Source organism: Theobroma umbraticum, unplaced genomic scaffold, assembly GCF_002168275.2.
Source record: "Theobroma umbraticum cultivar Fairchild unplaced genomic scaffold, ASM216827v3 scaffold_4.1, whole genome shotgun sequence".
NCBI classification, from domain to species: Eukaryota; Viridiplantae; Streptophyta; class Magnoliopsida; order Malvales; family Malvaceae; genus Theobroma; species Theobroma umbraticum.
Window position 1 is genome coordinate 6,608,126 of NW_018397258.1, and position 23,040 is coordinate 6,631,165.

Genomic DNA, 23,040 nt, shown 5'->3' on the forward strand with positions numbered 1-23,040 from the left:
CTAAAATATTTTTATGGTAGATCTTGGATGAAAAACAATTTTATATACATAAAGGTTTTAATTGGTATAAGAACAACTATAGTTTGAATTTATAATCTTAAAGAACTATAAATTGCTAGTATATATTGATTACATGAATTATTTTTAATTGCATGTTAAGTCTTGGTTAATTTTTTGAATTTGTGTAACCATACCATTCAAGTTAATAATTTGCACACATTAAATCCTAAACATACTTAATTATAATATATTGTTGATAATATGATAATTTTGATCAAATTATATATTTGTAATTAGTTGAAATTATGTTTGAAAAATTAGATTTTGTTAAGAGTCGCAGGGTTTAAGGTTTTCATGTCAAGAATACTATAATTTTATTTAATGTTTGTAAAATTATCTTGAGATTATTGTTTAAAATTCGACAATTGCATCAAAAATAAACTATTGCAATTTTAAGGTTCATACCCTCGAATTTGACTTTAAATTTGATTTGAAATTACCATAATTTATGTATTTTAATTCTAATTAACATAGTGGGATAGGCTAATTTGATTTGAGATAGATTATACGTTGCCAAGAGGTTAAAATAATCTATAAAAGCTCGAATTTTGCTTCAATAGCTAATAGAGTCTTGGGTTAAGAATGAGTTTTGTAATCCAATTCTTTGTATTAATTAATCTTGATTGGTTTTGTTTAGTGGATTTTGGTGTATGGGTTTCAAAATAATGTTGATCGAGTTTTCAATGAGTTTTATTGGAATATAATTGACCAAAAATCGACAATTATAGAGAAACTTTGAAATAAATCTGAACGGGTTTAACCCGACCCAGCTGGAGCTTGAAGAAAAAGCCCACACGCACGACTGGCGCCTATGGGCGCGTGTGTTAGCACATGCTAAGTTTTAAAATGTTTCTTGGGCAGGTTAGTCCCATTCTCTTTGTGCTATTTGTTGATGATATTTTTTGGATTATTTATGCACATTTAAATTTTATTTATTTTTTTTATGTGTAATTAATTAATTATTTTAAATATTTTGATAAGATATTTCAGAAATGCGTTTAATAAAAAATAATATGCATGTTTTTTAGTTTAATGGTATATTATCCCTAAATATTTGTATATTTTATATATTGTGAGATAAAGTACAAAATTGATAATCAAAATCTGATAATTTTAAAGTGATATTTTTAAATGCAACAAATTTATTTGATGATGACTAGATATCTCATAAATTATGCGACATAGATGAATATAATTTTAAGAAATGATATTCCATGCTCATTAAGTTTCTAAAAAAATTCATGCTCATTAAGTTACTAAAAAAAACATACCATAAAATTTGTGTGGGTAATATAAGAAAAGTGTCTCGTTATGAGAAAATTTTTATTATACTCATTAAGTTACTAAAAAAATTCATACCATAAAATTTGTGTGGATTATGAGAGAATTTTTATTATGCTAGTTAATTGTTGTCACCAAAATGACCAATAGACTAGTATTGCAAAATTATCATTTTAATATGTTTTAAGAATGTCAATACAAGTTGTTTATCAACACTATAGGGAAATTCTATCCATGTCAGAAGATGAGAGATGAAGTTGTGTGGAAGAAAAATGTTAATGATGTGTATACAACTAAGTCGTTTTGTCAAATGCTGAGCAATAACAGAGAGACTAATGAAAGGGTGTGGAAATAGGTGTGAGGGGACATCGCTCCCCACAAAACTAAAGCCCTTGTATGGTAATTGATCCATGGGAAAGCTGCTATAAAAGGAGAGTTTATGAAAAGAGGTTTGCTAGGGGTGGGGGATGTTATGTGTCCAATGTGCAAAAACTTAGCTGAGACTGGGGAACATTTGTTCCTTGAATGCATGGAGGTATGGAGATTATGGAGAGCATGGTGTCAATAATGGGAAGTTACTAGGGTGATGCCACAAAAATTTAAAGACTTAATGATTATATGGAACTCAACTGAGGTGGGGAGAGATGAAAATAAAGTGTGAAAAATTGCGATCTTTGCAATGGTGTGGATCATCTAGAATAGTAGGAATGAGGTGGTTTTTCTAGATAAGAAATAGGATACTGAAGAGATTTAAGAAATTATTAAGCTTAAGGTGGCCATGTGGGCTTGTGCAAGATGGCCAAATGATTATGAGTTTGTGTTGGACATCTATCGACAATTGAATGGGACCTTTAATTGTAAAACGAAGAAGCAGCAAAGAACTAACACTTCATGGGAAAGTCTAGAAATTGGAGTGGTTAAATTCAATGTGGATGGGGCTACAAATGAGAGTCTGGAAGCGGCCGGCATAGGTGGTTTGCTGAGAAATGAATGTGGATAGGGCTGCAAATGGGAGTCCAAGGGAGGCCAGCATAGGTGGTTTGCTGAGAAATGAAAAAAGGCGAGACATTAATTAGATTTTCTAAAAGCATTGGCATTAGTAATTCTAGCTTGGTTGAAATTTTAGCATTTAGGGAAGCTTTTGTGTTATTTTTTCGGATCTAAATGGGTAGATAAGTATAGTCTTATTATTAAAAGTGATTCAACTAATGGAGATAAATGGGTGAACGAACCAAATTTTGCTTTATGAAAATTTAAGAAGTGGATGCTTCAAATTGAGGTGTTTAAAAGAAAAATGAATGATTGGAAAATTAAACACATATTTAGGGAAAGAAACAATGATGCTGATACTTTGGCTAAAGAGGGTGTGAATAGGAAAGTTGATTTAGTGAAGATCAATAATGATGTAAATGTGTAGAGTTGCTGGAGGCAAATACAAAATGTTCTTGAATTTTGGATGGCAGATTGGTTCCAAGACCTCCATGTTGTGCATTTCCTTCGACTTTTTCTGTGATTTTTCTGGGCCATTACCCCGTATTGGCTTTTGTATAGATTGAGATTTTGCAGTTCTCTTGTTGTTATGAGATGTGGACAGAAATGTTATCTTGATCTCACAAGTAATCAGATGAAATTGGGACGAGTTTTTTCTCTAAAGTGATAAGGATAGAACTTGACTCCTTTTTCTACCTTGTTTTTGTGGGGTAGATTTTTGTAAAGTTCTCTTTTGAATACATCTCCTACTTTTCAAAAAAAAAATGTTTTAAGAAGGTCTCAATTTTGGTGAGCATTATTCATCTAAATATAATGTTTGTGTATTAAAATTAGAGAATAGTACATAAGATCATGTGCTTTGGAATTGACTACCTTTAGTAGTTTAATAGCAAGTTACAAAAGTTTTGTTAAATTCTCATGAGCATTTTTATGTGAAAGGTTCATTAGTTGCATGCCGACTATACAACCTCAAGGTATTTACGTGATAATGTGTTTGAGCTTTTTAAGTGTTTACATAATAATTTGTTTGAACTCTCTTATTATAATAATTATATTTATTTATGATTTTGATATATATTTTTATCTTATTAATTAAGTTGTATTATTTTAAATTTTAAGTAATATTTTTTGTTAATAATAATATGATTAGGTTATACCTGAGCATTTAGCTTATTAGTTGATGCATGATCTCTCTATTTAAAAAGTAAAATTCGAATATCTTTTTTTTAATTATAAAAAATATATAATCAATTAAAAATTCTAATTAGATCAAATTTTAAGAATTAGAAAAGAGATATGAAATTTACAATTCAGATAATAAACATGTACGTGACTATTTGGTAGTGTATCCCTTGAGCAAACATATGACTTCCTCAATTTTTTGTACGGAAGAGTCCACTTAAGCACTGGAAGGCCTTAAAAATTAGTTTGGTAATAAATAAACGCCACACGGTGCAGAATAAACGTAGACGTGTAACCAAACAAAACCAACCCGAAGCGCCAATAACGAAAGTTCTTATCCACAGCCTCACACTCCCTCCTTTCTTACTTCTTAGCTCCTTGAAAGCAAAGACCAAGCTCTAGACTTGAAGCACCAACAAAATTCACAACCATTTCTGCTATCAAATGGCCGCGCCCTTTTCTTCAACCAGTACAGTTGGGTCTATTTTCAGGCCCAATCCAAATCCTCCCAAATCCCTCCTCTCGCCTTCAGGTTCTGTCTTCTTCCTTCTTCCAATGCATCTTTTTATTGTTTTCTTTAGATAGCATTGTCCTAAGCTTTCCACTTACAGATTCTTTCCAGAAGGGATTCCATTGCGTGAAGTGCCGTTCCACTAATGTTAATGTGTACTCATGGAGCTCGGCTGCGAACTATGCCAGGCTTCGTCACGGCGCCTCTAAATTATCCGGCAAACCCATCGTTGTTAAACATTTGCTACGTAAGAGGCAAGTTGGTTCTTGAATATAGTTCTGTATGTGGTTGAGGAAATGCTACAACGAAGTTCGAGGATATCATTGCTGTGGCTTCTTTTCTCTCTCTTTAATTTTTCATGTTTATTGTTTTGGACTGTGTAGAGCTGGAGTTTTGAGGTGTGCAACTATTGAAGAAATCGAAGCGGAGAAATCTTCCATTGAGAAAGATGCTGTGAGTGTTTTGCTCTTTTTATAAACTTAATTAAGGGAAGGGAACTTTTTATACAAGGCAACGATTGTCATTATTATCATTATTTTCTTTTCTATCAGAAGGCGAGAATGGAGAAGACAATCGAGACAGTTCGAACGAATTTCAATTCCATAAGGACAGGGAGGGCGAACCCGGCAATACTTGACAAAGTTGAGGTATTAATTTTCGTACAAGGTCGCGTGGTTTATTTGGGATCATGGGATATTAGGTGAACAAGCTTTTTGAGAAAATGGTTTGCGAAAGCCATGGTGAGGACACATTATAAAATATCTCCAAAATTATTTATTCTAAGATTGAATTCTCGACATTCGATTTGAGGCTAGTCATGAAAGGATAGAATTTCTTGCTTATTATTCAACAGTTTTAATCTATAGCTGATGATGGCAGTCCTTCCTCTTATCATCCTATAGTGCAGTAAAAAGTTAAGACACTGTAGCAAATCGAACAAATTGAACAACTATTAATGTCTTTCAGATAAGAATTTGATATGTTATGTTGATGTCTTTTGGCTTACCAAAGGCTTAGAAAGATTTAATGGAGTGCTGTTTTAGGTGGAATATTATGGAACTCCAGTCAGCTTAAAGAGTATTGCGCAAATAAGTACTCCTGATTCAAGTTCTCTCTTGGTTCAGCCCTATGACAAATCCAGGTATAGTATAAACCGGAGGTGATAAACATTAGTTCAGATTTGTCTGCTCATGTATGTAGTTTGCAGAATCATCTTCTGCAGTATATATTGTATACATTTAAGAATTAAGGACTTTCAGAACTTGCTGGTTTTGTAAAGGTATAGCAAATAAAAGGCAAAGCAATGCACACAATGAATCTTTATTCATATGTTGACTATCTTTTCTAAGGGAGATAAAGTTGTTTGATTTATATTGTTCTATTGAAAATTGATATCCTGTATTTGCAAGAGTGCCCCATGAAAGCATTTATATGGTTTCTCTCAGTGACATATGCTATCTTTTGACATGTAACATTTTTCAGCTTAAAGGCTATAGAGAAAGCTATAGTCAACTCTGATCTTGGTATGACTCCAAACAATGATGGTGAAGTCATTCGCTTGTCTCTCCCTCAACTGACAACTGAAAGAAGAAAGGTATCTTTCCTTTTTCTTGATCTTTTGGCATGTGGAGGACTAAAAAAATCTTTTTATAGTATCCCCTGAATTCAAATTATTTATTTTGATGTATGCCATATTTAAAAAATTATAGTTTGCCTTTAAAATATTATTTTTTCCTTAATTGTACAATGATGCATCCTAAAACTTTACCTTTTGAAGATCTTATGTTTTTGCTGTTGTTTTCGTGAAAATTTTCCATACTATGTATGTATTGATCTCTCTCTGTCTATCTATCTCACATGATCACTCTTCTATATTTTCTAATTCACGCCTTTGAATCATAGTGTGGGGAGTTAACATGAGCATTGTATAATTGCTTACAACTAAATCATTATTTGATTTCTGCTTTACCCATGGCCATGGGTAATTCTTTTTTATTTTGTGAAGCATGCATTATTCTAGTTATTAGGCTTGGCTGTAGAACAAGCTCATCTTTTTGTGGACACTTTAGAGGATGTGGATGCAGCTGCACTCTTGATGCACTATCACAAGTGCAAATACAGTGAAAATTATATGTGTTCTTGGAGCTACTTTGAACAGAATTTGGAAATATTGTTATTAGCACAGTGGAAAATTATGTTGGATATTACTAAGAGAAGTGGTGGCACGACACTCTCTTGCTAGTAGATAAAATCACAGCATTAGTGGTAGAATTTATTTGCTAATGTTTTGGGATATTGTATTTTCTTGAGATGTGCTTAGCAAGGTGTCTTGAACATGCTTCTGGAGAGTTTGATTTTTGATTTCTCTATATTTTACATGGTTGCAGGAATTGTCAAAAGTTGTGGCCAAACAAGCTGAAGAAGGGAAGGTACTTAAAACTTTTGTGATTTTGGTTTGAACTTCAGCCACTACACTTCATGCTTAATTTTGTCATTACGCACACTCTCTCTCTCAAAAAAAAAAAGATTTTTGATATTTAAGCTCAAGATACGTGTAACCAGCATAATCCTAAAAACCCAAAAAGAGTATATTTCTTTTTTTTCTTGGATAAGTAAAGATTTTATTTATCCTAAAAAAGCAGGTTAATGTCCTGCTAGAAAAAGCAAATGACGAAAGCAACAATCAGATGGAGTCTAAATATTCAACTTATGATTGGGTTGTCTTGGTCAAAAACCTTTAAATATGGTTCAGGGGAAAAAAACCTTAAGTGCTTATAATTATTTCCAAGCACATGGAAGCATTACAGGAGTATCTAAGCACATGCATTCCACATTCATTTGCTGGGTAATTTGGTTAATGGTGGATTGTATACTCTATTATGACTGGTTTACTTGAATCATCATTTTGTTGATCAACTGTTTGTAGGTGGCAGTGAGGAATATAAGAAGAGATGCCCTTAAAGCCTATGAAAAGCTTGAGAAGGTTTGTATCTTTATAGCCATTCCACCCTCTCACTTTTGGTTTATGTTTCTTTTCTTCCTTTTCCCTTGTTCATGTTTTCTTGTTACTTCTTTTGTTGCATGGTTTTTTCAATTTTATTCAGGAGAAAAAGTTGTCTGAAGACAATGTGAAGGACTTATCAAGTGACTTGCAGGTAACTTGAAATTAACCTCGCTACCTTCATTTTCGTCATCATCATCATCATCATCTTCTCTCTCTCTCTCTTTTACGAAATCAAAGGAAGAAGTGCTTTTGTCACAATAAGCTAGAACATAGTATGCAATTGCTTGTTGGTCATGAAACCAATTAGCACTAAATGGCTTGGATGATAGTGCTGAGGTGATATATAATGTATGGGGTACTTTCAGTACTTAGGTTTTATAATTTCATCTAAAGACCTGATCAAAGTGTTCTAGTTTTATAGAATTTTGGTTACAACCGCTGATTTAACCAAATTCTTCTTTCCCTGATGTTTGCAATAGCTTATTTGACAGTGGTGCTTAACTTCCCAAATGGAGAAAGTGTACCGTGGACCAAACTCCCTATTGACAGTAACTCTGAATCCCTAATGACTCACTGTTTTGGAGGCACACTTAAAATGTAGACTAGATAGGCTTCTTATTTTCTTTAATTTCTTCTCTGTCCATAACTTTATATGTACTATGTATGTGTTTGTGCATTGGTGTGTACGCTCTTATGCACGTACATGTCTGTTCTGATAGATCAGTCAATTTGGTGGGCTGCACATTCCCCCTAGTACTCAAGTTTGTGAAATCTTTTCCTTCATGCAGAAACTCACAGATGAGTATATGAAGAAGATTGATAGCATCTTCAAGCAGAAAGAGAAGGTATGCTTGTCAAAAACAAGTTCATTTTTTTCTCTTTGCTCGATGAAATAAGGCCATGTTTTCGCCTCACATTTTGACCTAATATATTGATGTTTTGCACATGTTCATAATTCTTTTGCTGCTGTCTTTCAGGAGTTGCTGACGGTCTAGGGATTGTTTGTAAAAAGATGTGAATTGTTGAGCTTCGTTGCTATCGAGACAAGAAAATTAGATGTCTTTGTTCTACTCACTTTGGTTGGGGGGTGGAAACTTGTGGTGCATAGCGTCTATAATTCTACCTAGAAAAGAGCATTTTGAAAATTCTCGTGTTGTGAATAGGTATCTTGGTTTGTAGTGAAATGGAAAAATTCAATACCCATGACCTTCGTTTAAAAGTTGTGTGTATAGTAAGCTTTTGAGGGCTTTGGACATAAATAACTTGTTATTAAGATTGCAAGCCGCCCTGTACGGTTTCCAAGTAACTTGGTCGTTGGAGACTTTAAAGTCATCTGATGTGAGAGTTCTTTTGTGTGTATCCGGCCACGTTACGGGGCCAAGTTTGACACACGTGTTACAATTTTTTTACTAAATAATACATATTAGTTTAAAAATATCATATTTTTATTTTTAATTAAAGATTAATAATATTTTAAAAATTCTAAAAAAGCAATTTTAGTATTTTGCTTTTTTAGAATTTTTTTATTAGAAGTAATTTTTTTGAAGTAATGTATGTTCCTTGATTGAAAAAAAAAATCAAGTTAACAAGTCATTTTTTTAACAAAAAAATCATAAAGTCAAATTTCATTTTATAAATTTAATCCATTATTTACTATTATTTAAAACGATTTTAATAAAAGTATAAAAATGAAATTGGATCGAATTGTAAAAACAATAAAACTGCAAAATTCGAATAGTTAAAAAAGGATGAAATTCAAACTTGTAACATTCCTCTATTACGTTCCTAGTAGGATTGCTAGAACCTGTTGGGCCTTTCAGATTTTAAAGCTAACTAGCTACAAAGAGTAAGAAAATAGGCCCAAGTTTGACAATGGTGTACAGTTGAAAAATGCTGGTGCTGATGCAGAAATTTTTACTCAGTAAAGCTAGAGTCGTGAATCAATGCCTTCAATCCTACTACTATTTACCAATGCATATGCATATGCATGTGCGTATTTTGTAGTTGTGGAGCAGGTGATATTTGGAAAAGGTGTTTTTCTGCACCGTTCAAAAAGTGAGTTTGATCTATGGATCTATGTTTCTGGCTTTGAACGACTTATGTTCAACAATTGCTTTATTAATTGCACCCAGTATCTGTCTCCCATCGTGATGCATCAACCACATACATGCAATCCATGCATCAAATTCTCTTACCAGCCCTTGAGAGCTCTATCAACAGCACAAGCTCTGCCAAGAAGCTACTACAAGGACTTGTTTCATCCATCACCCAATTCTGTCCGGGTTGCAACGTAGACCCCTGAAGCCGAATCGGCTGAAACAATTGGCTCGTGAGCATCTCACCAGGGGGTCCAGGATGTGTAGATTGCATCATACGCCAATATGAATCACTACAAATTTCTTAACTTTTTCCATGTTCGTCCAATCCAAGTTAAAGCTACGTCTTACAAAAGACAATTTCTTAGAAACTTCCAAGAAGAGATAAAAACACTGTCTGGACGATCTATCTCTGGACCACTAGCACAGGTTCCTTTTAATCCAAGATAGTTTCTTTTTTATATATATATATATATATATATATATATATTGTTTTCTCTCAGGCCTTTATTATTATTTTTATTCAAGTCATGGGCCAGCTAGACTGCATCCGGTTAAAGAAGATAAGCAGCTTTTGTTTACTTTAAGTTGAGCAAATCATATGCCCCCTCTCCCACATTTGTTTTAAATAAAACAATAAAAAGAATAAAAAAAGAAGACCAATTTCTATAGCGTCCCAGTTGTATCCAAAAGGAGTCATCGTTAGTGCCATCATCACCATCACCCTTTGTCCCCGTTGCTTTCCAGTGATGTTATATACTAGTCGACTTCAATCTTGTGAATAAGCTTTCGAGACCCAACTCTAGATTAATACTTGAAACTTGTTTGAGAGACAGCTCTGTGGCCCCAGCTTCAACGGTTTGCACCTACCCTATTAGGCAAAAAATCGTTAAGGACTTAGCCAATGTTTCATTGCTATGCCACAACCTAAAAAGCATAAACTAAAGTCGCCCAAGCATTTTTGTTTGTTTGAAAAGAGCGGTTACCTAATTAGAATTCTTCTTCTACACCCAAAAAACTTGCATTTGGTTTTTAGTCTAGCAGTGCAAATTTAGTGGTAATGCTCGATGTGGAGGATGTTTCTTTGAAGCATCAATTCTTTTTGCTAATTGGTAATGTGAAGAAATGAAAGGCTTTGATGATTTTCCTGTCATGGCAATTTAATGAATAGTTTTAGTAAATGGGAGAATTACTGGGAAAAAACATGGGTCATTGGGCCCTTTGCTGGAATCAAAATTTTGAACCTCAAAAAGGGTGGAGAAAAGAAGCACAGAAAAAGACATTGTATTCCACTCTTTGCTAAATCATTTGGTCAGAAAAGGGTACACATCAAAGAGAAACGTCATTTCCCTTCCTACTTCAACATTATAAGCTCTTCAACCTTTTTCTCCTATGACCAAATTTTTTTCTTCAAAAAAATGCTTTTATAAATTCTTATACTATATATATATATAATGTATAATGTATAATTAAAAGTCCAAAACAATTCATGGAGTCTCCTCCAACTCTAATCCAACTAAAACTTCAAAAAAATATATATAATAATTAAAGCAAAGACTTTGAATAATTTAATGAAGCTTGACCATGTTAATTAATGTTTACAAATAGCAAGAAGACTAGCTTCGTACCTTCCCGAAACCTCTCTCGAATGCCGCTCCATCGCGGAACAACAAAACAAAAACAAAAACAAAAACAAATAAAACCAAAAAAATGCTTACCACATTGACAAATCCGTCAAGACAAAAATATGTTTTTCTACTTTTGTCTGTTGATCCCCACTTGGATCCAAGATCATTTTTCTTATAATTAATTTGATAATCTTCATTACATTTCATTTCATTATAATATATGTCACTGGAATTGTTTGTTTAGTCGGATCAAAGAACTCGTCTCAATGAACCAATATATTATATTGTTTTATTCGTTGTGCATGTCCATAAAATATAACAAAAGGCAAGCTTAAGTCAAATTACAATAAAGAGTTTTCACTGGATTAAGGATCAAATTTGGGTATAATTTATTGTAATGAAAGCTGAAGTGCGCGTGTAATCACGTGGAGGACTTGTGGTTAACCCCAAAACCAATCATCAAAGTTGATGATGAGGTTGTGCATAACCTTTTGTTTTATTTTAATGGGGAATTTTTTAAGGTGTTTGCTTGTCAAATATTTTATATTAATTAATTTTGAATATGGGCAAAGTGGAAAGAAGATGGAATCCTTTCCCATAGGGTTTAATTTTATAATCTATATAAAATTTACAAACACAAAGTATTGAAAAGCCAAAGAAGCATGCTTTTACTACTTTTTTTTTTCTTTAATAATAATAATAATAATAGAAAAAAAAGGGGGACTAGTTTTTAAACTTTAAATAAGGTACCGTGCGAAGCCATCATCATAGAATAAAGGATTCTGGTGTTCTTTGGATTTCTTTATAGTAAACTAAGGGGTTTGCTTTGTTATCGTATGTTTATTGGCATAAAATATTATCCCCACCACCCCTTTTTAGTGGCCTAAAAGATGAGGGAATATTATGGAGAGGGTTGATTATTTTGAAAGCAATCAGGTCCGAATCAAAGGTATATTTGCAAACCATGGAGTATGGAGCTAAAATGTTTTACATCCTTAATATTCCTCAACTCCAAGGCATGTCTGCCATTCATTGCATGCCTTAGCTATATAAGGAAAAGGGTGATTGTTTGAATATTATCTTTATCAAAATTGAAAGATTAACAGGTAGGGTTTAGTTATAATTTAGTAATTTATAATTTTGTATTTTATTTGTTAATATTCCATTAGTTGATAAGTGTTGTATAGAATAATTTAAACAGCTACCACAATTGACTATGTTGAACATTCTTAAAATAATTTTGTGCCGAACTGTGTTAATTTCCACTCATTTAACAAGAAAAATGCCAGTATATTCTGAAAAATAAAATTACTTAAATGGTAATTTTTAATAAGTGGAGCGGGTGTGGCAATAACGAGATCCGAGGCCACGAGCAGTTAGAACTAAAGAACAACAACCCCCACTGTCGTGATTGCTGCCTTGGATCGTGGCCTATTTCTTCCACGTGTAATTTTTCAGTCCCTCTCTCCCACTCGCTTACGTACACTCAACCCTTTTATACTCGCCATGTTAGAAGCACACTTCTTGCTTGCCAACCAATTCTGCCTATCACAACGCGAGTACCCAGTTAATATACCTGTCTTTTGAAACAAAGAAAATTGTCCTCTGCCCCTACTATTCTGAGAGTCGAGCGTAGGCTATAATTTCTTGTTTTCCCGCCACTAATTGTGACGTCATCAGATATGCCAGGTCAGCAAAACCCACGAGGGCCCCGCCATTCTCGCAACTTCAATGATCGCGACACGAGTTCTGTACGCTCTGCTGCCAAAGCATCATGGACCGTCCGATTTTTCGGAGACGGTTGAATGACGGATACCAGGTCAGATTCTCTTTTTTATGATGATGGTTTGTCAAACCCAAGTTAAAGCCACGTCGGAGTCCAATCCAACGGATTTTCTTCTCCTACCGGCAGCGAAGAACAAATCTCGATCGTTTAGTGTCTCTGCGGGTCCCAAGTGAAAGAATTTGACCGGCTGGAGCGGTCAATTCGGACCCCGCCAAGTACCACGTGACTGATCTGCGCCTTTTGTGAACTGTACGTTCAACTTTTAATCTCTTACGGGCAACCGGCCACGCCGGCTTCCCTGTGGACTGTACGGGAAGGGGAAAGGTAGAAATTTGCTTTTGGAGGAGTGGACGAATAAATAGTCGACAAGTGTGCTTTCTGGAGCTGGATCCACCCCTTTTGGTGGATGATGTTCACATAGTTTCTCTCACGCGCCCGACAACGTGTGGGATAGGATTGATAGAGATTGTAGAAAGGTGCGCCCCGAAGATAAAAGAAGATATGTATAGCGCCTGACACGTGGCGAGTTAGTGGGCATTTGCTATATTCCATCAGAAAGCGACGTTTCTGCCATGTTGGCATCTGGAAATCATGACCGTCGATTCATCAACAGCGCAACGGTCGAGATCAACCCAGATGCTTGAAGGAGAAATCTGAGCCGTCAAGCTAGCTCTGGAGTAGGTTCCCCGTGAGTGAATGAACAACAAAAGAAATAAAAAGAAAGGGCCGAAGAGATAGAGATTTTGAGCACAAAAGTATCACAAAACAAAAAGCCAGGTAAAAGAGCAGAGAGGCAAACGGGGAGAAGAGAAAAGAGAAAGAGGAAAAACGGTGAACTTCCTCAGCAGCAAAATAATAATAATCATAATAAATTTCTACTTCGTTTCAAGCTAGTTTCTTCTTCTACTTTTTTTCTCTGTGTCGGTTCTTTCACCGTAAAGAAGTTCAAATCTGAAATTTCAACATTGTTTCGCCGCGAACTATGGTGAATTGCCAGCCAGCAGCCTATTCTCGCCGGAATATTGTATATTTTTGAGATTTAATCGAAAAGTATATTATGGAGAGAAACAGAGACGCAAGAAGATCGAACCTGGCTTCGTCAAATGGATTGCCTAGACGTCGTCAAAGAAGCAATAATCTCCGAGATTCACCTGGTTTGATACTTCTCCATATTTACCTTTATATAAGGTGTTTTATTAAATTATTTTCCCAATCATTTTTCCTTTTGTGTTCTGGTTTGCAGAAGCTGGAGAGATGGAGGTGCAAGAAACGGTGAGGCTAAGAGAGAGAGCGAGCAAGAGGGAAAGGGACCGAGATTTGTTGAATCGGAGCAAGCGTAGGAGAGCAGATAAGGTGGTTTTACAAGGGAGCAATAACAGAGAAGAAGGAGAAGAAAGCACGGAGGACAGTTCAGGTGAAGAAGAAGACTACGAAACCGAGCAGCTCAGTAACCGTAAAATCTCACCGTCAGCTAGAGTCTCCAGACAAGTACCCCCTTTGAAGTCCACAGATGAAATGATTAGTTTTCCAGTCCCGAGAAAAGCTCGCTCAGGTATCAAAATTGTTGTTTATAATTTTCTATTCATATATAAAAGATGGAGATAATTTTTGGGAGATTTATTGATTTTTGTTTTTTTTTTCAGCTTCAGTGAAGAGGTCACTTGAGAATTGGGTGGCTGGAAATGGTGTGTTTGTGGAGGAACAAAATCACGGGCGATCTTCGATTTCACCGGCCCGTCGGAGCGTTGAGTCAGACCGAGTTTCACCGTCTTCTTCAAATGGTTCATTTAGGAAGAAGATGGTCAGCTATTGAGGCTTTTTAGATTTTTTTTGTGTTTTAATGTTTGACGAAATTGAGAGGATTGAGGAGTTGCTGGGTTTTTTTTTTTGGATGTTGCAGAAGCCTAATGGACCTAAGACTCGGTTTCCAAAGGCGACCAAGTCTTCAAGCTCAGCCCAGGAGGATATCGAGATCGAAATCGCAGAGGTTTTATATGGTTTGATGAAGCAATCACAAAGCTCCAAGAAGGAAGATAGCGCTGGAAATCCTTTTCCAAAGCTTGAATCTGAAGATGCAAATGGTTTCTCTACCGAAACCAAGCCCTCAGGTTTATCTCAGATTGCGAGCTCTGCACAGAGTCAATCCCAGACAACGGTTTTGGCTGATCCATTGGTTGGCGTTGGTGGGTATTTTAAGCATTCAATTTTTCTGCTAGAAAGGTTTGCTTTTTTTTTTTTTGGGTTAAATTGTTTGTTTGTTTGTTTTTTTTTAATGTTGGCATTTGCAGCGTCAAAGAAGAAGAAAGTGGAATCTGAGAATTCTCCTACTCCGATGAAAGTTGAGAATGAGCAACGGGCAAAAATAGAAAATTTTTCGCCGAAACGGGTTCAAATATCAGTACTTAATGCGGTAATTTCTGAGTCTAGTTTTGATACGGGTAAAACTGCATCAGTGTTAATGGAGTCAGGGGAGAACGTGGTGATGATTAAGCAGGGAGATTCGAAACCATCGGATGAAGAAGAACCAAATTCCATAGATGGAGCTGTGACCAGGGAAAAGTCTGTTTCGACTGAAAAGGAATCTGCTAAATTGGATGTTGATTTTCAGGATTCGACAGTGACTAAAGCGTGAGCATCAAAGAATCTTGCTTTCTTTCTCTTTTTTTCTCCTTTGATTAATGCTTTCAATGTATCTGATTTTTTTTTTGTTTTAGTGTGGGATATCACAGAATATCGACCGTTTCAAAAGTGGAGAACCAACGTGAAGAGAAGTTCAAGATCGATTTGATGGTGAGGATCTCCTTCTGTCGAAAATTCAGATTAGATTTCTTCCGTTGGTATTTTGCTGTCCGAATTACTCAAGAAAAAGAGTAATGAGTAATGCCCCCCTTTCCAACAGGCTCCCCCTCCGATGGCGTCATCTCCGGAAAGGGATGGCCCTGTGGATATCGCATTGGATCCTAAGTACAAGGTTCTGGATATGGAGTTGGTAAGTGCCTTTTAGCTCTACTAATTTCTCCTTTCTTTTTTGTTCCTGGACTGAAATTTTTGATTTCTCATTTCGACGTAGAAGATAGAGACTGTGGTCAAGGATGAAGCTAAGGTTGTGAAGAAAGAAATGAGGGCAGAAGATAGTAAAGACAAGAAGATGGATACCATCGGGGAGAAACGAGATTCATTGAAACTTGATTTGGAGAAGCCTCATCAAGATAATGGTAGTGATTGTTGTAAATTTGAGCATGGTAAAAAACAACAGCTATCTAAACCTGGCATTCCTAAAGTGGAGAAAACCGGTAATTTTAATAAGTTTCAGCTTTGACTCACTGATGCTCAATGATATTTATATTAAAATCTTTTTTTGCTTGATTTGTGATATGATGAGTTTACGGATTGTTCTTCTTTTACTCAGCTCAATCTAGTTCAGTGCCTGTGCCAATCACCCTTACTGGCTGGCCAAATGGTTTGCCACCTCTGGGGTAAGCTATCAAATAGCTTCATTCTGGTTGTGCATTTTGTTTTTGTTATATATCCTTGCGGTTAATATTATTTTGTATCTAAGAAGTAGAAACCCTTTTTTTTTTGTGCCAGGTATATGCCTCCCTTCCAGACAATGCCGCCTACGGATGGGAGTACTAGATCATCTACGGCATTGCAGGTATGAGTACTGATTTCCTTATGATGGCAAAGGTTTCAGTTTATTACTCTCTGTTAATATTGATGGCTCTTGTTGATTGTGCCATATTTTCTGTGTCTTTGAATTAACCATGAGTTTCTATTGGAAATATGCAGCCTTCTCATTTCCTTCTTTCTCAACCTTGGCCTAAAAGATGTGCCATGCATCATTACATTGCTCGTAACATACACTTACACCAGCAGTTCGCAAAAATGAACCAGTTTTGGCCATCAGCTCCTGGTTCTGCTTCTCCATGTGGGGCCAAGCCCAACAATCTCAATGTGGTGCCATCTGCAGAAAATTTGATTTTTGGAAATCCTTTGCAAGGAAGTTTCCCAGTTGTGAATCTAAACTCTACAGAAGAGAAAGGTAAGGTTATGGCGAGCTTTCCTGGTCTTACCAGGAAAGATAAAAGCTCTGACTGCACCAATTTATTGGACACCGCACAGAGAAAGCAGGTCGTGCTTCAACTGGCTTCCCAACCAGCAGCTGCTGGTAACTTGATGGTATGGTACTGTTCTTTTTTTTTTTATAAATTTTATTTGGCCAATAGTTTGTTAATGCTTTTCAAGTAAATTTAGAAATTTTTAGCAAATCCTTTTGCTTTTCGGGCTTCATTAGTAGTTGGATCATTTTCTGTTAATTTGTTGAATATTCATTTTTCTAAGTCTTGGTTTTTTGTGTTATTACAGCATGGCCCTGCTTTCCTCTTTCCTTTAAGCCAACATCAAAGTGCGGCAAATCAATCTGGGCCTTCTAAATGTGCTACTTCCACTAACAAAGCATCATTGAGTAATAATTCAACACCCGGAATTTCCACTGGCTCTGCAGCATTACCAGGAGTAGCAGCAGCTGTGAGCTTTAATTACCCAAATTTGGGTGCTAATGAAGCTCCATATTTGACAATATTACAGAACAATGGTTACCCTTTGGCTGTCTCTGCTCCTGTTGGAAACCCGTCAGCAATTAGAGGAGGAACCCCAACTCAAGCGTTGCCTTTCTTTAATGGGTCTTTCTATTCTTCTCAGATGTTCCATCCTCAACTTCAACAGCAGCAAGCTCACTCTCAGCCTGTGGTTCAGCCGCCTTATCAGAATGCAGTCACATCAAGTGGCTCATCAACATCCCACAAGCAACCAGAAAGTAACCAGCCACGGGGTGGACAAATTAGTGGCAATAATTTTTTGAGCTCAACAAGCATGCAGTCGCAGCAGTTGCAGAAGTATCACATGCTCACATCCAATCAATCTCGCAAATTGGATCCTGAGATGAATGGGGAGAATACAACCTCAGACACCCAGAAAAGTGTTTATGGCCAAAAGCCACCACTTCCTAATCAGCCACTCAACTATGCCTTGGTACCTTCTGCAACGGTGGGTGGTGGCAGTGTAAATGGAAATCACAGTGAGAAGCAGCTTTCACAACAGAAGAATTTGAAGGGTGGAGTTGATCTCGTCCCTCCACAAGCATTTGCCGTGTCATTTGCTTCTTTCACTGGAAACAACATACCTTCAAACCTTAACTTCTCATCTATGGCACAAAACCCCACAATTTTTCATAGCCTACCTGAGATGGCTCGGCAAGGGTACCAGGTTGCACCTGTGCCGCAAGCTGCACAGCAGAAGAATCACCAAATATCTGACGGGAAGAATGGAGGTGGTTCAACCAATCTGGATGATGGAAAAAAGGTAAGTTTGGGGAAGTCACATACAACAAACGGGCAGACATATGTTTTTGACAATCCAGCTAGATCTTTGAACTTTGCGTCATCTCCTGTCGCTGCAAATTGGCCTCCTCGCTCCATCACCTCCACTACAGTAACCACAAATCCTCCCATTGCTGCTAATTCATCAAATTCCCAACAACAGCTGCTTCTACTTCAGAAGCAGCACATGGTGCAGCAACATCAGCAGCAACCTGTTGCAGCTTCTCGAAGCAAAAGTCAGACAGCCAACACCATGCCTGCAGCTTTCGTTGCTGCTAAATTTTCTAGCAATGCTGCTATATTTCCACAAACTGCGCCCCAAAGTAACAGTTCTGCACAATCAACCCAGTGGAAAAACTCAGCAAGGACCTCGGCTGCCCAGGTGGCTTGTACATCAGTTGCAGCTACCAACGCCTCAGCCGTTAAAAATCTTCCCCAGCAACCATCGAGGCTTCCACAAGGCCAAACCCAGATATCGTTTGGGGTAAATACCAAGTCCAGCTTATCGCCACAAGTACAAGAAATACCTATCAGTAGCCAGTCAGCATCGCCTATGATAGTTGGGTCTCCACCTAGTAGTGGCAACTTGAGAACAAGTTCAACAGGCAGCAAAGTTGGTTCATCAGTTCCCACAATACAATCACAACAGAGCGAGAATTCTTCTCCTGGTAACGGCCAGAAATCCTCTCCGGTGTGTGGAAGGAACGTGCCTTCAATTTTGAGCACATGCCCCAGCCACCTTTCCGAACTCAAGTATTGAAACGTAGCTGCAATTAGAATATTGCAACAGCAGCCTGCCTTCTTCTCAGGCCTTGTTCTCGAGTATTGAAATGGGAAAGGCGCAGGACACGTTAGAAAGATTTTGCGGGAACCCAGTTTTCACGTTAAGTGAAAGGCACGTGGGTTCTTGAGCCTTGGGGAACTAAGGATTTTGATTATGTCTGGCAGATGCACCGGAGGTGTAAAGAAAAGGAGCTTGAGAATTGAATGTGAAACGCAGTTAGGCCGGAAGATAAGTTTTAAGTGCAATCCCGAGACTTCTTCCGACTAGCCAGCTCCGTACCGGTACTATGATCAAAGTGGACGTGATGCCAAGCGGTTGCGGGTAGCAAGCATCCCAGTCACAATGACTTGGGCATCTGTTTTGTGTGAGTTGGCAGGGGATTGGGGTCAAGGGTGCAGGATAATGTTTAAAAGGAGGTTGGGCTGTGTCAGGTCTTACAGTTTTGAAGTCGGACCAAATTCGGGACCTACCATAACCATATTCTGGGGACTATTGTTTGTTGCCGTATTTAAGGCTACTAGGTGTTTGATTGTTCTAAAGCTGATGCTAACGTGTAAATAGGATAGTCATTTGCAAAGAATACAATGTTCCTAGTTTCATTATTTTATTTGAGATTATTCCTCACCCATTTGGGTATCTGCCCTTTTCTTATTGCCTTCCATCTTGTTATTGATTGCGGTGGTGGGGGTCCATAAGAGAGAGAGAGACAGAGGGAGAGAGATATTTCAAGTTTGAAAAGAGAGGCATGAAAAATCTTAAGAAAAAGAATAGGTGAAAACGGTGGACCTGGAAGCAACTCCATCTTATTGGCCATTTGGCTTTTTTGGTGTTCTTTTGTTCCTCCTTTACCTTCCCTCCCACCTTTTGCGTTGTGTGCGGTGCACTAGCAAATCTGTTGGATTCAAACTCATCTTAGCCTTTGACCCAACAAAGTCATGGTTTGACGCCAGCTAACTTAAATCTGTCTAAATTCAAATCATATGTATATTATTTCACTGTTGCGCCTGCCAAAATACCACGTTTCACTCCTTACATTATCTTATTCTTTGCTAAAGGATAGGCAAAGGTGGTGGCCGGGGAATGAGGTTTCCACCCTTTCTTCTTTTCAGTGGAGGCATGGAGGGTATCTAATCCAATCTTAATCTCTCTCTATCTAGCACAGTGTTTGCCCTTTCTGGGCGTCGTTAAGTTAAAAAGTTAAAAACTGTTCAATTTCATTTATCGCTATCTACATCAGACATGCTTGTACACTATAATTTCACAAAAGAAAAAAAGTATTCATTCCTGTAGACAAAAAATTGATGATCATAGCATTTCCATAGACTTTTTAGACATTCTATGTCACCTGTTAGCGGAATTTTGTTTCACAAAGGAAATGGCGCTAGGCCCCTAAACACACCAAAACAACAACAAAAGAAACACTGACAAAATCAGTCCGCTTGAAGGAAGCCTTTGAATGTGAAGTTCATTCCTCATCATCCTGTGTCTGAGTATCAGCTCATGGTCCGTGGTGTCAAAGCTCCCAAAATTCTGCTTCTTGTGCACTCCTCTATCATAATCATGTCAACGCAAGTAAGTGCTATAACTTTTCTGAGGGTGGTTTGGGCCTGAGGGATAAGATACTGCCAGACGTTTCAGTCTCTAACAACAAACTTAGAAGAATCATTTCATGCAGATAAAAGGCATAAAGAAACCAGTTCCATGAAATACAATATGGTGGAAGAAAATGAAAGGGGGGAAAAAGAAAGGTTCTGAGTGCCTTTTGATGATTCCTCATCTACTTCTGTACGAAAGATGCTGCATTGACCTCAACATCTTCTTTGGCTCGTCTATCAAATGGATCCTCACCAATGTACAAGTCCAAAATTGATCTACAAAGGAGTTTGCTCTGTATACTTCCTACCTCTTTACCATCAACTACAAAATTTAGAAAAGAAAAGAATTAGAGACTTACATTTAATGCAGTGTAAAATCATATAGAAATGAGACAAGCATAAAATAATGGTTTTTATTCATGCAGTAAAACTAACCTTGGAGAACAAGAAATTTATATGCAGAAGCAAAAACAGCCTTTTAAACAGTTAAGTATTAATCAAAGGTCTCATATTATACCACATGCTCCCCATTTGAAATATATGTCTAGCATTATGTAGATCAAGATACAGTTATGTAAGAGAAAATAGAAGGAATAAAGGACACTTGTTGCACTAATAGATGGAAAATCCACACAGAATGAAAGAAAATGAACAGAAAATCTTAGAAAAGGCTTCTTACTTCTAATTTATTGGTAAATAGACGATATATATCTTACTTGTTGTCTTAAGTATATGGCCTCGTTCCCTTATGAGATCTATCACAGATCCCCTTGGTATTTTATATTCATCTTTGAATTGAGAAGTGAACCTGCAACCAAGTTCAACATGACATAAACTAACATTAAGAAAATGTTAAACAGAAAATAGAAGCAGGAAAGTTTGGGGCCATAGAAGTTTAGAAACAGATAGAAGAGGAAAAATTGAAGAAAAGAGATGCCAGTGCAATGCTGGCAAAAATTAGAAGCAAGTCAGAGGCTCAGGGTAGTCAACTTCAGCGAATTTAACAACTTAGCATATTGCAAATCATATTCTTAACAGCAATCTCCAGAAGAGCCAAAAGCAACACCAAAAACATCAGAAAATGATGACTAATTTGTAACCTCAAGAGGTATGAAGCTGCTAATTTAAACACGTGAATTTCTGCTTATCAATTGAAATTTATGAACTACAAGGTAGAAGTTGACAATTAAAACTATGGGTAGAAGTTAACAATTAAAACTATAGTTCACCTTTGAAGCAATTCTTTATTATCTGATCCCCCGAACTTTTGGAGTCTGCTTCCAACTGACTCTTCAAATGCACTACGCACAGAACGGATGCTCAATTTACTGTAGACAATTTGAAGTCTAACAGTCATGCATATATCAGCTTCCATAAGATCATTATTAAAATCCTTATTGTCTTTAAGTTCAGTAGCAGATAAATTTCCATATTTCTCACTCAACAACGTCTTTAAATCATCCCCATTAGCATACACACCTGCAAGAGAACCAAGTTATTAGCATAAAGAAATTGCAAACGACATTTTTGCCCCTTAAAATAATTGATTCAATAGCTCAATTTACATTTTACATCGATGATCATAGCTCAATCTATATCCACATTGTAGCCCATAATTCAATACTTTTGCCAATTGACGTCATTCACTTATGCAATATTATTACCAAAAGTATCCTTTAAATTCTAGAAATTCTGGCATGAAAGCCTCGAATTCAAAAGCAAAACGAAAACTGAAACCTTGCACGTCATGCAGAATTCCAGATAATAGAAACATAAACAAAGTTTCCAAAGACAGGAACAAAACATGTTCCTAGTACAAGATGTCTAAGTGGGTCCATTGTACATTAACAGAAATGAAGAATCACATAGAAACAGAACAAGAAGAAGAAAATTTCAAAGAAGAAGAAAAGAAATAAAGTTACCAAATGCATAGACATCGATGTTCTTCAAACCCAGGATGCTCTTTTTCCTCAAACCAATTCCAAGAAGTTCAAGGGAATTTCCCAGAACCGAAGGGAACGAAACTCCAGTCTTTGATTCGACGACTGGAGCTGAGCCATCAGCAAGAGAGAGCGAGCCCCAAGGAGGAGAAGAGTGATCCCGAAAGAGAAAATTCACTGCGTTTTGGAGAAACGGGTGATTCGGATTCTGCGAGACGACTGCCACGCCCGCCGCAGCCGCAGCTCCTACGCCTGTTGCTGCGGCCAATGTGGCGGAGAAATGACGCGAGGAGGTATTCCGGTGATGGTTCTGAGGGGTGCCGGGTAGGCTAGTCGGCTGAGAAAACAAGAACGGGAACCGCAGGGACACCATCTTTTAGCTACTTTCTTTTTTTGTTAATTATCGAAAATGGGTTAGTTATGCGTCACCTTATGATGTGGACGTATATGTTCGTGAACAAAGCGGAGGGGTTTTTAGGCCTTCGACTAAACCAGTTGCCCAAAAGGCGTGGCCCAAACTAAAACCTCTAAATCCATAGTCCATAGAACAATGGTCGCCTTCATCCTTAGATTTTGGGCTTTGTTGATTGGATTCCTCCCTTTGGGCAAAGCCAAAGGCCAACTGGTCGAGGTTTAAGAGACTTGGGCTCCGCCTTCCTACGAGCTTCTTTCTCAGTACCATACATAATCCGCATTTAAACAAGCAAACTGAAAGCAAAGCGGATTCAAACCTAAGCATCACGTCAAGAGCTCAGCTAATTTGAAGCAATGTAGTTTAAGCTTTAAAGTAACTCTCAATAAATTA

General features: G+C 37.0%; 3 protein-coding genes across 6 annotated transcripts; 2 read left to right on the forward strand and 1 right to left on the reverse strand.

The window, feature by feature from the left end:
• The first annotated feature begins 3,858 nt into the window (after positions 1-3,858).
• RRF (ribosome recycling factor, chloroplast precursor) lies at positions 3,859-8,462 on the forward strand. 3 transcript variants are annotated; one of them, XR_002444958.2, is made up of 12 exons: positions 3,859-4,045; positions 4,125-4,278; positions 4,408-4,477; positions 4,576-4,671; positions 5,068-5,165; positions 5,507-5,618; positions 6,412-6,453; positions 6,951-7,007; positions 7,129-7,179; positions 7,520-7,625; positions 7,817-7,873; positions 8,006-8,462. XR_002444958.2 is itself a non-coding variant. In XM_021424868.2 (11 exons), the coding sequence occupies exons 1-11, from the start codon at positions 3,958-3,960 to the stop codon at positions 8,021-8,023; spliced, it is 843 nt and encodes a 280-aa protein (XP_021280543.1). In that variant the 5' UTR covers positions 3,859-3,957; the 3' UTR covers positions 8,024-8,462. The 3 variants fall into 3 exon arrangements, 2 of the variants coding, with proteins under 2 accessions (XP_021280543.1, XP_021280544.1); XM_021424868.2 differs by lacking the exon at positions 7,520-7,625; XM_021424869.1 differs by lacking the exons at positions 7,817-7,873; positions 8,006-8,462 and having other exon boundaries at positions 7,508-7,599.
• A 4,814-nt stretch (positions 8,463-13,276) lies between these two features.
• TKL (TIC-like protein) lies at positions 13,277-19,346 on the forward strand. Of its 2 annotated transcripts, none has more exons than XM_021423975.2 (12): positions 13,277-13,692; positions 13,782-14,090; positions 14,182-14,339; positions 14,439-14,721; positions 14,827-15,166; positions 15,253-15,328; positions 15,438-15,527; positions 15,609-15,831; positions 15,948-16,014; positions 16,127-16,193; positions 16,328-16,717; positions 16,904-19,346. In XM_021423975.2, the coding sequence occupies exons 1-12, from the start codon at positions 13,596-13,598 to the stop codon at positions 18,674-18,676; spliced, it is 3,873 nt and encodes a 1,290-aa protein (XP_021279650.1). In that variant the 5' UTR covers positions 13,277-13,595; the 3' UTR covers positions 18,677-19,346. The 2 variants fall into 2 exon arrangements, with proteins under 2 accessions (XP_021279650.1, XP_021279651.1); XM_021423976.2 differs by having other exon boundaries at positions 15,612-15,831.
• A 610-nt stretch (positions 19,347-19,956) lies between these two features.
• Positions 19,957-22,664, reverse strand: FAP1 (Chalcone-flavanone isomerase family protein). The gene is made up of 4 exons (XM_021423977.1): positions 22,218-22,664; positions 21,525-21,774; positions 21,012-21,103; positions 19,957-20,617 (listed from the first exon to the last, which is right to left on the reverse strand). The coding sequence occupies exons 1-4, from the start codon at positions 22,606-22,608 to the stop codon at positions 20,478-20,480; spliced, it is 873 nt and encodes a 290-aa protein (XP_021279652.1). The 5' UTR covers positions 22,609-22,664; the 3' UTR covers positions 19,957-20,477.
• Between the last annotated feature and the right edge of the window lie 376 nt (positions 22,665-23,040).

Bases quoted from the DNA above. Each gene is read 5' to 3' on its own strand.
- RRF (XM_021424868.2), top strand. From the start codon at position 3,958: ATGGCCGCGCCCTTTTCTTCAACCAGTACAGTTGGGTCTATTTTCAGG. The intron at 4,478-4,575 runs GTGAGTGTTTTG...CTTTTCTATCAG, and splicing joins CTTCCATTGAGAAAGATGCT to AAGGCGAGAATGGAGAAGAC. The intron at 5,166-5,506 runs GTATAGTATAAA...AACATTTTTCAG, and splicing joins CAGCCCTATGACAAATCCAG to CTTAAAGGCTATAGAGAAAG.
- TKL (XM_021423975.2), top strand. From the start codon at position 13,596: ATGGAGAGAAACAGAGACGCAAGAAGATCGAACCTGGCTTCGTCAAAT. The intron at 14,091-14,181 runs GTATCAAAATTG...TTTTTTTTTCAG, and splicing joins CCCGAGAAAAGCTCGCTCAG to CTTCAGTGAAGAGGTCACTT. The intron at 15,832-15,947 runs GTAATTTTAATA...TCTTTTACTCAG, and splicing joins TCCTAAAGTGGAGAAAACCG to CTCAATCTAGTTCAGTGCCT.
- FAP1 (XM_021423977.1), bottom strand. From the start codon at position 22,608: ATGGTGTCCCTGCGGTTCCCGTTCTTGTTTTCTCAGCCGACTAGCCTA. The intron at 21,104-21,524 runs GTGAACTATAGT...ACTTGGTTGCAG, and splicing joins AATAAAGAATTGCTTCAAAG to GTTCACTTCTCAATTCAAAG. The intron at 20,618-21,011 runs GTAAGATATATA...TAAATTTTGTAG, and splicing joins CCATATACTTAAGACAACAA to TTGATGGTAAAGAGGTAGGA.